The sequence below is a fragment of the Gossypium raimondii genome, chromosome 13, assembly GCF_025698545.1.
Source record: "Gossypium raimondii isolate GPD5lz chromosome 13, ASM2569854v1, whole genome shotgun sequence".
In the NCBI taxonomy this organism is placed as follows: domain Eukaryota; kingdom Viridiplantae; phylum Streptophyta; class Magnoliopsida; order Malvales; family Malvaceae; genus Gossypium; species Gossypium raimondii.
In genome coordinates, this window is record NC_068577.1 from 6,297,481 (window position 1) to 6,309,356 (window position 11,876).

At 31.9% G+C, this 11,876-nt stretch overlaps 2 protein-coding genes across 2 annotated transcripts; both read left to right on the plus strand.

Annotated features, from left to right (window-relative positions):
• The first annotated feature begins 351 nt into the window (after positions 1–351).
• Positions 352–3,350, plus strand: LOC105782835 (40S ribosomal protein S6). The gene is made up of 6 exons (XM_012607858.2): positions 352–498; positions 597–661; positions 803–860; positions 952–1,060; positions 2,097–2,369; positions 2,924–3,350. The coding sequence occupies exons 1-6, from the start codon at positions 493–495 to the stop codon at positions 3,163–3,165; spliced, it is 753 nt and encodes a 250-aa protein (XP_012463312.1). The 5' UTR covers positions 352–492; the 3' UTR covers positions 3,166–3,350.
• Positions 3,351–6,760: 3,410 nt separating this feature from the next.
• Positions 6,761–11,445, plus strand: LOC105782836 (polyadenylate-binding protein 2). The gene is made up of 6 exons (XM_012607859.2): positions 6,761–6,930; positions 7,035–7,137; positions 7,556–7,629; positions 10,489–10,680; positions 10,807–10,928; positions 11,073–11,445. The coding sequence occupies exons 1-6, from the start codon at positions 6,883–6,885 to the stop codon at positions 11,119–11,121; spliced, it is 588 nt and encodes a 195-aa protein (XP_012463313.1). The 5' UTR covers positions 6,761–6,882; the 3' UTR covers positions 11,122–11,445.
• The last annotated feature ends 431 nt before the right edge of the window (positions 11,446–11,876 follow it).

Genomic DNA, 11,876 nt, shown 5'->3' on the forward strand with positions numbered 1-11,876 from the left:
ACTCACATAATGATTCATGTGTACTTTGTAAAAGCTATTTTTAAAACAAATATTACAAATTATTTAAAATTCAACAAATTTAAAAAAGTTTATAATTTTTAAAAAAAAATTATTCATGTTAATAATGAAATACACATAAAATGCGTGTAGGCTGCACGTCTTATTAAATTTTAACAGTCCAATCAATTTTTTCGCCTAAAACAAAATAATTTGACTAAAAATTGAAAGTTAAAAACTAACATGACAAAAGACATTTAAATAATTTGCCTTAAATTTCAAACTAATTTTTGCGGGTCCGAATCAAAAGACAGATCAAGCGTACAATGAGAACTACAAGTCTTAAGACCGAAATAAAACCGGCCCATTTAAAACGCAAGAAGGACTCCTATATAATACACCATTTAAAACCCTAATATCTTTTCTCCCTTATCACACTTTGCACGTTGAGCTGCTTCTTGGTGCTCTTGAGCAGCAACTGAAGTTGATCCAAAAATGAAGGTAAAATACCAAAAATTGAATAAGGAAAACCCTCGTATGAGACGTAAATCTCTCTTTTCCAATTTTTTAAATTTTAATTCATTTTTTCTGTTTTGCAGTTTAATATCGCGAATCCAACTACTGGTTGCCAGAAGAAGCTTGAGATCGATGACGATCAGAAGCTGTAAGTTTCATTTTTTTTCCTATTTCTTTAGTGTTGTGTGTTTGGATGCTTAGAAAGTCGATAAGAGGAAAGGGAAAACTGAATATTTTTATTTAAATGACACTCGTAATTAAAGATAATGACGTTCTTTTAATGCGACAGTCGGGCGTTTTTTGACAAGAGGATCTCTCAGGAGGTTGCTGGAGATGCTTTGGGCGAGGTACATGGTTTAGCTATCCGCATTGTTGATCTATTTTTGAATTAATGATTGATTTGTTTGAATTAATAGAAATTCCCATCTGTTTTGATAGGAATTCAAGGGCTACGTTTTCAAGATCATGGGAGGTTGTGATAAGCAAGGATTTCCAATGAAGCAGGGTGTTCTAACTCCTGGCCGTGTTCGTCTCTTGCTTCATAGAGGTGAGCTTGCTACCGAGCATTTTGAAATAGACATTTCCAATTAGGGTTGAGTATTCGATTATGTCAAATCGAGTGAAAATTCTGAGTTAGTCGAGATGATAAATCTGATTTTGTCGACCAAGCTTGATTTAAAACTTTACCAAATTGAATCGAATGCATAAAAAAATTTGTCTTGTTGAACATATTTATTTGAGTTCAAATAAATATTTACTATACTTAAGCATAATAAATCTAATTTTATAAAATTTTAGTCCATTTAAAAATCACAAACCATCAATAAAATGACTCCACAAGTTTTAAGTAGAAAATAGATTTTAGAGTCCTATTAAAAATTTCACTGTAATCATAATATCATAAATATTTTTAGCTACCAAAGGACATAACTTCCCTCTTTACTATCTTCAAGTGATCTAAAAATGTGAGAAAGTTTAAAGAAATTTTATAAAAGTCTTTTTCTTTAGGCTATATATCAAAAACTAGATTAGTTAGATGATTAATCCTATAATTCAAAACTAGCATCTATGATCCTCTAGTCATTGTAAAAATCAGCTTGGTTGGACAACAAATGACCTTCTGATGTTGAATTATAGTTTAATTCTTTAAATTATTCAAGATATTCGAACAACTTGAGTTATGTATTTCAAATCCAACTTGTATTATTTATTCGAGTTGATTAGAAAACTCAAAAACTTGAATTACTTGAAGCATTTAATTTGACATTTGAAAACTTAATCGGTTTTTTGAGATCAAGTTAGATTTTGTTCACCTCTATTTATGATACTGTAGCTATTTTTTTGTACATTATAAAGTTGATAGATATTAAGAAACAGAAAATGTTTTTTTTCCGCTTGTAGTGTTTTATCATGAACGATTTAGTTTTTTGGTTGGTTGTTTTTTGCCTTACCGTTGTGACCCGTGTTGCTTGGAGCCTTGGTGTTTCATTTAGCTTTTGTGGATGGGAATGTTGGTTTTTGAGCTTTCATTAATGTCTTCCTCTGCGGAACTCATAATTGATTCGTTTTTATTGCTTGAGCAGGTACTCCATGTTTCCGTGGATATGGAAGACGTAATGGAGAGCGCAGAAGGAAGTCAGTCCGTGGATGCATCGTTAGTCAAGACCTCTCTGTTTTGAACTTGGTTATAGTGAAGAAGGGTGAGAATGATTTGCCTGGTCTGACTGACACTGAAAAACCAAGGATGAGAGGTCCAAAGAGGGCATCCAAGATTAGAAAGCTCTTCAACCTTTCCAAGGAAGATGATGTCCGGAAATACGTCAACACTTACCGGAGGACTTTCACAACAAAATCTGGTAAAGTTGTTTCTTCTTCCTTTTTTTTACCAAAGATGTCCTATAGATACAAGAGATTAGATAAATGCTTTATGTTCTGATGGTCACTTAGGCATCAGCCGGTTATTTGTTTACTGATTCCTTTTGTAGGAAGTATTTTTCCCTGATTGACTGTAATCCATGTTAAAGTTAGGTATGTATAGACCTGTTAATTGGACAGATCGGGTTGATTTTGGATTGGTCAATTTGGTGTTCTAAAATTTTTGGGTCATTTTGGCTTTGCATGTCAGGTTTTTTGGATGGGTTTATCTTGGGCTCAGGTCTTTTATGGGTTTAGTTCATTTTGAATTTGGATTATTTTCCAGTTTGGTTTGAATAGGTTTGGTTTATTTGACTTTTTATGGTCTGATTGGATTGGACCAGATTAGAATTATGATTAACCAGAGGTCGGGTTTTTTGGGTTCAGGTCAAAATTGTCAGGTCTAAGGGTGTAGACTGCATCTGAACCTTACTCATCCGCTAATGGTTATATCTTTATTGAAGTTTTAGTTACTAACTATTTTTGGGGTTTACAGGCAAGAAGGTCAGTAAAGCTCCAAAAATCCAGAGGCTGGTAACTCCATTGACACTCCAGAGGAAGCGTGGTAGAATCGCAGAAAAGAAGAAGAGAATTGCCAAGGCCAAGTCTGAGGCAGCCGAGTACCAGAAGCTTCTTGCCACAAGGTTGAAGGAGCAGCGGGAGCGCCGTAGTGAGAGTTTAGCAAAGAGGAGGTCGAAGCTCTCTTCTGCTGCTGCTAAGCCTTCTGTTGTAGCTTAGATTGGTTTTGAAGTCTCGGTTGACAATGGAAACGGTTGGTACTCCGTTTTCATCGCCTCATATGCCGAAGATAATTTTGCTTAATTTTCAATGTTTTTGCTATTTTAAATATTGAAGAGTTGGCTTGAGTGGTTTTTTTTTTGTGAAGGTTGAGTTTGATATTCTATAAATAATGTTGATTTTCATATGCTTAGTGAATGCACTCCTTTGGGTTAGCAAAATCAATTTAATTGCTTTTGAACCATGGCCAATAGCTGTGGACACAAATTGAATTCATCTATTTCAGACCCAAATTACTCCTACTTAATGATTTGGAATGAAATTATGGGTTTTTAAAAAATTTAATTTTTTTTAAAAATTGGAAAACATGCAGAAGAAAGAAGGTAGCCTCACAGCTTTAATTCCACTTTTAGGAACTATTAATGAATTTGTGGGTAGTTTTTCAATATTAATTGTATAATTTTATTTTAACTCCAAATTCGTTTAATTAAACATTAAATCGTTTAAATAATCATTTTGAATTGACACACCAAATCATCAGATTGAAACTAATCGCCATTTATAGAAATTAATTTCTTAGCACATGAAACCTTTTAATGTCTTTTAATACCCTTTATTGGTTTGGGAATTGTGATGACTTTATAAATGATTGTTTTATATATCAAAAAAGTCCATAATAAAATGTGAAAATATCATCATATTTAACTCAAGTCTTTGCTCTTAATAAAAAATTTCAATTATGTCTTTTCGTTAATTATTTTTATCATTCATAATGTTCATCGCTAAAAAAATTTGATGAACCAATAAAAGTAATATGTGATAGCTTTTGGTTTAATCTAATATTTCTCATAAAAATATTAAAAGATCATAAAAATTTTAAAAATCTTTAAAATTAATAAAATATTTAATTTTTATAAAATATAAAATTCTTAAAAACTTATAAAAATCATTAAAAATATTAGAAATGATTAAAAATATTAAAATTGATATAAAATTATAAAAATTATAAAAAATCATAAAAACTTGAATTGGACCGGATTAATTGGTCGGACTGGTTAGACCGAAATCGATAAGGGTACCAATCCTGAGACAGCCATTAGATTAGTCAACCTGAGAGCTAGGTGGTTGAACCGATTTTTTTAATTCTTTTTAATGTTTTATTTAATTAAGCTAGACTGGTCGATCGAACTGGCAAACCGACGACCTGACCAACTCGATCATCGATCTAACTGTACCAAAAAATATTTAATTTTGGATTTATTTTTATTATTTTTATAAATTTTCATATAACTATTAGCATATGTAAATATGATATATTCTGACAAAAGTTTTTAGAATTGGGCTGATGCTCGAACTAGTTAAACCACGATTTGTCAGTTAGACCGATCTATCTAGTTTAATTAAATAAGATACTAAAAAAATCAATTTAACTGCTCAGCTCCTAGGTCAACCAATCTAATAGCTTTCTTCAAACTAATACCCTTGCCAGTTTCGGTCTAGTTCATGTTTTTATGATTTTTTTATAATTTTAATAAGTTTATATCAAATTTAACATTTTTAGTAAATTTCTTATAATTTTCAATAAATTTTATGAGTTTTTATGATTTTATAAAATTTTAAATATTTTAGATATGTTTTATCAATTTTATATAATTTTTATGAATTTATATTAATTTAATATTTTTGTATGATTTTTCTAATTTTAAAATATTTTTATGGGAAAATATTATATTAAACTAGGAATTGTCACGTGTTATCGTTTGATTGGTTAGTCAATTTTTTAATAGTCAACGTGGTTAATAGCAAAACCGTTAATGAAGGGGATTGATTGATTTTTTATTAATCGAGAATGATTAAATTTAGTGCAAATTTAATACAAGAACTTAATTGATTTTTTCACAGGTTTTATATGAAAGTCTTAAATGGTATAGTTTTAGAAAATGTATATTATAGATGTAAAATATGGCAAAAAAGGAATACACATGAGTGGGATATACAAAAGTAAAATAGGGGCATTGGACGCAGGAGAAAGTACGAACACAAGAAAACAAGATGAAAGCACCAAACATTTCTCCATTACCCAACTCTAAATCACTAAACAATCAGATGATTTAATATTTTAGATTTATTGGTATTTTTGTAAATATTCAAAATACACATTAATAATCATTTCAAATAAACAAATAATTATCTTATGCATTAAATGTAAATTTATACATTAAGACAAAGGAACTCGAAACCGATGCACACAAATGTATTTGAGTAAAGCCTCTCATTAGTATTCAATTACATCGACGATCATGGTTAAAGTTTAAACTATATACAAATTTATCTCTTAAGATTTATAATATTCATCATGGTAACTCTAGTTTTATTGGAGTATTTCACTGGGCCACCAAGGCTTCAAGTAAATGAGTTTCTTCATGTGTTCCACGAATTGGGGTAGTTCAAGTGGATTAGATGAGCCCCATTTAATTAGTTGACCTCCATTAGACATTCTATGTGCATTCGTCATGAGCTTGATCCGTGACACCAGTATGATCATAATTGGGCAAAACAAATTGGTGCGACTAATACGAGCTGAATTTTTTATCAGTGAGAAAATAAGTTGAATGTTTTGATTTGCTACTTGAACGGTGAACACCAACTAGTACAACTAGAATAAATACGGAATTGACTATCTTGACGTGGAAACCTTTCAGCCATTGTTGTTCGCACCAGTGCATTGATCCCTAGTCTCATTGCTCAAAATACACATTAACCTTTGGAAATTGTGGGGGTGGAGGACTAAATCCTTCTATAGGAGTTTTCAAAGTGTTGTTTGTTCAGAGTTGAAGGATACTTCAATAGGTTGTTATTGTCTTTTAGTCGAGTCAGAGTTTTACCTCTCGAATCTATGAAGAGCCTAAAAAGACTCGTTGAGAGGAAAATACTATTGACCCATTGAGGGGTTTGTCTATTCCGGAAGAACAATACTTCGAAAATTTCTCCGAAAGGAGTGAGCCTTCCCTTAATTAAGTTACATTTTTATGAGGGTGTTTTTATCTTTTCATAAATAATAAAAACAATAAGAATATGATCATAATAAGATTTAAACCCAAAGCACTATCCATAATAAACTTTTTATTTACTATTATAAGTTTATAACTAAAACTTCAATTAATTTTACGGATTAAGTTTTAGCTTGATTGGCATGTGCATTATTATGTTGGTTCGAGTATATTAAAGCGCATTATCCTTCTATATGAACTTTTAATACATATATTTGTCACGTAATTTTTTTACCTATATCATAAGTGTGCCATAAATCTATTATAAATGGTCAATTTGATCAAATTATTGTCAATTTGTCTTTCTATTTTTTTAAAAATTGTTCTGCAGCCATATATTTATGCATTAATTTGTAGTAATGTATATGTTATTTGTATTACGTGTCATTTTTGTGATCTTATTGTTCATAATTCCTAATAATATTATTATTTTATTCTAAAAATAGTATAAAAGGAATTAATGTATAAATATTAAATAAATCTCATAAAATAATATCTTACCAAATAAATGAATGAATTTACCTAATAAAGAAAATTAAAAATTCATCGAAAGGGTTCTAGCATTGAAAAAAAAAAAGCTTACTTAAGCTAAAACTAGCAGCTGCTTTCTATCAGATTTTTCTTTTCTGTTCTTCAAAAAAAAATCTATTAATTTGAAAAAAAAAACATGGAAGGAGACGATGTAGACATGGCAGCTGCTGAATCCACTGAAGCAGTAATTTTTAGCAACATTTGTTGTTGTTTTTTTACATTTTTATTTTTAGTGTTAGGGGTTTTTCCCCCTATTTTAAGAAAACCCTAATTCTATGTAATGTGCAGGATCTTGATGACATGAAAAAAAGGTTAAAAGAGATGGAGGAAGAAGCCGCTGCTCTTCGTGAGATGCAAGCTAAGGTCGAGAAAGAGATGGGTTCCGTACAAGGTTTTTTCCCCCTATCTCCTTTTTGCACGATTTGTTTTTTTTTTTTAAATTAGTTTGAATATAATAATTTGATTGACTTGCTTTGGATTTTCTCTTGTGGATTCTTATAATTGGGTTTTGATTTATAATGGTGTGATGTGATTGCTAAACTATCTGAGAAATCCTTTCGTTTTGTTTTATATCTGTTATTTAGATACTGAAAAATGCTTTACAATTGAAAGCAAATCACTTATGGTTTTCGACTTTCATGATTGCTTGGAATGTTAAAATCCAGAAGGTAAGTGTGTCATACAAGATGAAGATTGCCTTCAAATGTTTTGTTCTTTAATTTGAGTTGTATGTACATCTGTTCTTGTTGGATATAATCGAAAGCACAAGTATTGAGAATCATTATCTATATTTATTTCTATGCAACTAGATCCTGCTGCTGCTGCAGCTACATCTCAGGCAAATCGAGAGGAAGTGGATTCTCGATCAGTCTTTGTGGGCAATGTGAGTCCTCTTTCCCTTTCTAATTTTGTTGCTTGCCTTTGCATAGGTCTCCATAAACAGTGCTGATACTGTTTTCTTTATTATTTTTATTATTAGTTTGATTTTGGTGATTTGATAGGACAAGTCAAGCCGTGATGATAATTCTAAGCATTTTCGTGTGGTGGGAATTGGGAAACAGCTTATGTTTTTTTTCCCATAGATTCTGAAATTAGCATGCAATTTAACTATCTGTGTAGCTTATGGCTGCTTATTGACAGATATTTCTCAATAACAGGGATGAATATATTCATTTGCTTCCTTAGAATCAACTTCCATAGTTTCAGGCTTCGGTCATGAAAGCCTTTGTGTAGGCCTATAGGGGCTCTAAATGACTTGTAATATGAAACTGATCTTGCTGAAACTTACAATATGAAGTGCACTAGCCTCTAGGTACAACCAAATTTTACGAATATAGTATCATGAAATCATCTACATAATACTTGCAAATTCTTATTCCTAACTGATTAAGCCAAGGTACGGTACTACTGGAATTCAGACCAATCTTCATAGCTGAAGTTAAAATCTGGGTATAATTCAAATCGAGTTAACTAGTGGTCCAGTTATATTAGTGCATCTGGTGGATAATCTGGATTAAGAGCCACTACCAAGCAGTATCTTAATGGCTAGTGTTAGGAGTCCTGTTTGAGGTATATTTGTACAAGAGGTGCACCATTTGCATGAAGAAACCAGCCATTGATTGCTACATATTCCTCGCTTTGTCTGAGCATGGAGTATAACAAAAGATGTAACGGACTAGACAGTCATTTAGAACATTACAATAAGTGTTGAATACAACATCTGTTAATACTTTAAAGTTCAATGCAACAGAAGCCTTTCATTATCAACTCCAGTTCTCCTTCTGACTGCTTCTGATTGAATATTGATGGTGTCTGCTATGGTTCAATCTCAGTTCTTGATATGATCTTTCCAGGCCGATGCAGAACAATTACAATGTTGAGGAAAATAAATGTTAAAGAGAGTTATCTTTCCATAATATATAACTTGTCATAAAATGTTTTCTCTTGAAAAATTGGTTGATGGACTTTCTTGCTTTCTTATCATTGTTGTAGAAGAATGCTATGGACATTTCTTCTTTACGGCAGTTGTCCAAATGAGCTCTGCCCTAGCTTGGTCATATAGGGTTGACGTGGCCATAATATTGCATTGACCCTGGTTCATGACTTAATGAACTGGGATTTATTCCTTTAATGTGCTGTCCTCTCCTTAGTCCTTACCTTTCCCAAGTTGTAAACTTTTTTTTTTTTTTTTGATACAATCCCAAGTCATAAACTTTGAGGTCTATTGACTATAATTATAGGCTTGAGCAGTGTCTTTGAAGTATGGAATTCAAGGATTGGTAAAAGCTGCTTAACTAAGAGGGTTAGAATACGTTAGCTTTACTACATTTACTTTATGGTATATTAACTATAATGGATAGCCCAACAGATCTAATTTGATAGATGTGCATCATTATTAATGTACCATTTTTCTCTTTTCTCCACTCTTGTGAAATGCTTCAACTGCCTATCTTGTTACAACAAGCGAGCATTTCCTTCTTTATGTATCAAATGTAAAATTTGGTCATTTAACATGGTGAAGGATTCTCAGTTTAGAATCCTTTGTTAACTTTATCTTTTACTACAATCGCAGGTGAAGCTTCATTCTTCAAGTTTTCTGATTTAGTATCTGGGGTTGGGTGAAAATATCCTATAGAAATGTTCTTGTGCTAGGAAAACACACAGGCCATACTACTTTTATGTGATTAAGAGAGATGATAAAAACAAGAGTGTTAAAAAGTTTGGAGTCAAATTTTGAAGGGAAGAAAACTTCAAGCCTTTCAGTATAAGGAAAATCTGAAGGCAGAAAAAAAAAGAACAAGAAAAATGTTTAAAAAAAGCCTGTAAAAGAAAGGATTTTGCAATAGTCTTTGATTCGACATTACTTTAAATAGCAGGAAAAAGTGAGGAAAAAAAATATGTATTACTGTTGTGAAATTATTGTCTTGATTTGAGCACTTGGCCTGGGATGGATGGAGAAACAAAATTTGATTCAAGATTCCTGAAACGATCTGAAATCAGGTGAAAGGACGCATTTTGCCGAGTAAAGACTAGCAGTGGATATTTGCTGTTTTATTTGCAAACCAGAGTGCTGCTTTTGCTGGTGGTCAATGCTTGAAGAATTTCTAGTTGTCTTACTTCTTATGGTGAGGGGTCTTTGATCTCTTTTTATTTCATCACTTGGGACAAGTAGAGATCGCCAGTTTCTTTCTAATAATCATTATTTTTTTGACGCCCCCTACCACAAAAGATGGGAAAAGAAAATGAACAAAAATTTTGTTTTTCTCCTTCTTTCCTTCACTGTTAAATGCTAAGTTTTTCAAGGGATGTTTTGGCATCTATTTTTTATTCTAGAATGCAGCATAATTCATATTATCTATCTATATTTTCTTAGGCTGTTGTTAAGATCATTGATCAATGTGTTGACCCCATCTATCACTGATGTCTGACCTGTGTGAATACTAATTGCTCAAGAAATTTTAACCATTTGCTTCTTTAGTCTCGTTCCTTAATTTGAAACACCAGAGCAAACTGGTCGGTTAAGTATGTAAACTAAGAACTGGTCTTTGTTGAGGCTGGTCTGATCTCTTTTACAAAGGCGATTAGTAAGTAGATACTTGCTGCACAGGTGACCTTGTTTGCTACTTAGTCTCTATTTTGTTATAAAAATTGATTGCCACTTGTGTCTTGTTATTATTATTAATTTTTCATATCCTGTTGTGTCCGTTTTACTGGCTACATTTAAAACATTCTGAGAATGCAGGTGGATTATTCATGTACTCCTGAAGAAGTTCAACAGCATTTCCAGACTTGTGGGACTGTAAATAGGGTTACTATTCGTACAGACAAGTATGGTCAGCCAAAGGGTTATGCTTATGTAGAGTTCGTTGAAGCTGAGGCTGTTCAGGAAGCTCTTCTTTTGAATGAATCTGAACTTCATGGCAGGCAATTAAAGGTAAAACTTGTTTTTCTTTTCCTTTCAAGAAGAAAACAGTGTCTTCTACACCATGAAAAATAGCCACGGATAAAACCTTCAGTTTAAACTATTTAAACAAAAAGTGCTTTATCTATATCGTTGTAGGTCACAGCTAAGCGGACCAATATACCTGGGATGAAACAATATCGTCCACGTCGGTCCAACCCTTTTATGCGACCCAGGGGTCCATTCATGGCTCCATATTTCTTTGCTCCATATGGATATGGGTATGTCCTATAGATGTAGTTTTTCTCATCTCAATTTCGGATTAGCTTCTTATATCTCAGTAAATGATTGTACTTCCGTTTTCAGTTTTTGCAAACCTTAATAAAAGATGTTAAAAAGTTCATCCTATACCTATATAATTGCAGGAAGGTTCCACGGTTGAGAATGGCAACGCGTTACAGCCCCTATTATTAGGTACTTGGACTGAACTGGTTGTTCTGAATGCTTTTCCTATCCGCATCTTTGAGGTTCGTTGTATCGAATTGAAGTCGATATGCCAAAGCTATGGTACAAAATTGGTGGTCTACTTTGATTGATGGTGAACTACTTTAGTATGTTTCTTCTGTGTTGTCTGATGATGTAGACATGTTTTGAGTAATGTTGAGCTGCCCTTTGTGCTTTTTCCTCAAGAAACATCTTGTTGGTACTTTTTTCTTAAGAATTGAATCATCAGCTTTTAGACTTATGTTTAAAACCACAAGTACAATTTAGGATGCTATATTTTGAATTTTTTTTTAATTTCTTTCGACTTCTCATACTAATTTTGAGTTTTGAGTTTAGGGTTTGATTTATGACTTCTAAGCATTATTTGCTAAAGGTTTCATAAATAATTTTCAAGAAAAAAATTCACATTTATATATTTTTGAGCTATTTTCACTATTTGACATATGAAATATATATTATTACATCATAAAAATTTAAATTAAATAAAAAATAAAATTTAGAATAATTGCGATTTTCTAACTTATCAAAGAAATCAATCAAACACCATAGTTATTTTTGGGTCAGTTATTAATCAGTCTTCGCCTTTGCCCTTCTAGCTATATATATAGAGGAAAACCTCTATCTGTAAAATAATATCATTGGGATCTGAAGAAACTATTATTTTATCATAAGTGAATATTTTATTAATTTAGAGAATATTTCATACTTTATGCATGAGTTTTTTT

Excerpts from the sequence above, each read along its gene's own strand:
- LOC105782835 (XM_012607858.2), top strand. Across the intron at positions 1,061-2,096 it reads TCGTCTCTTGCTTCATAGAG|GTACTCCATGTTTCCGTGGA; the intron begins GTGAGCTTGCTA and ends TTGCTTGAGCAG. Across the intron at positions 2,370-2,923 it reads GACTTTCACAACAAAATCTG|GCAAGAAGGTCAGTAAAGCT; the intron begins GTAAAGTTGTTT and ends TGGGGTTTACAG.
- LOC105782836 (XM_012607859.2), top strand. The coding sequence starts at position 6,883 with ATGGAAGGAGACGATGTAGACATGGCAGCTGCTGAATCCACTGAAGCA. Across the intron at positions 7,138-7,555 it reads AGAGATGGGTTCCGTACAAG|ATCCTGCTGCTGCTGCAGCT; the intron begins GTTTTTTCCCCC and ends CTATGCAACTAG. Across the intron at positions 10,681-10,806 it reads TTCATGGCAGGCAATTAAAG|GTCACAGCTAAGCGGACCAA; the intron begins GTAAAACTTGTT and ends ATATCGTTGTAG.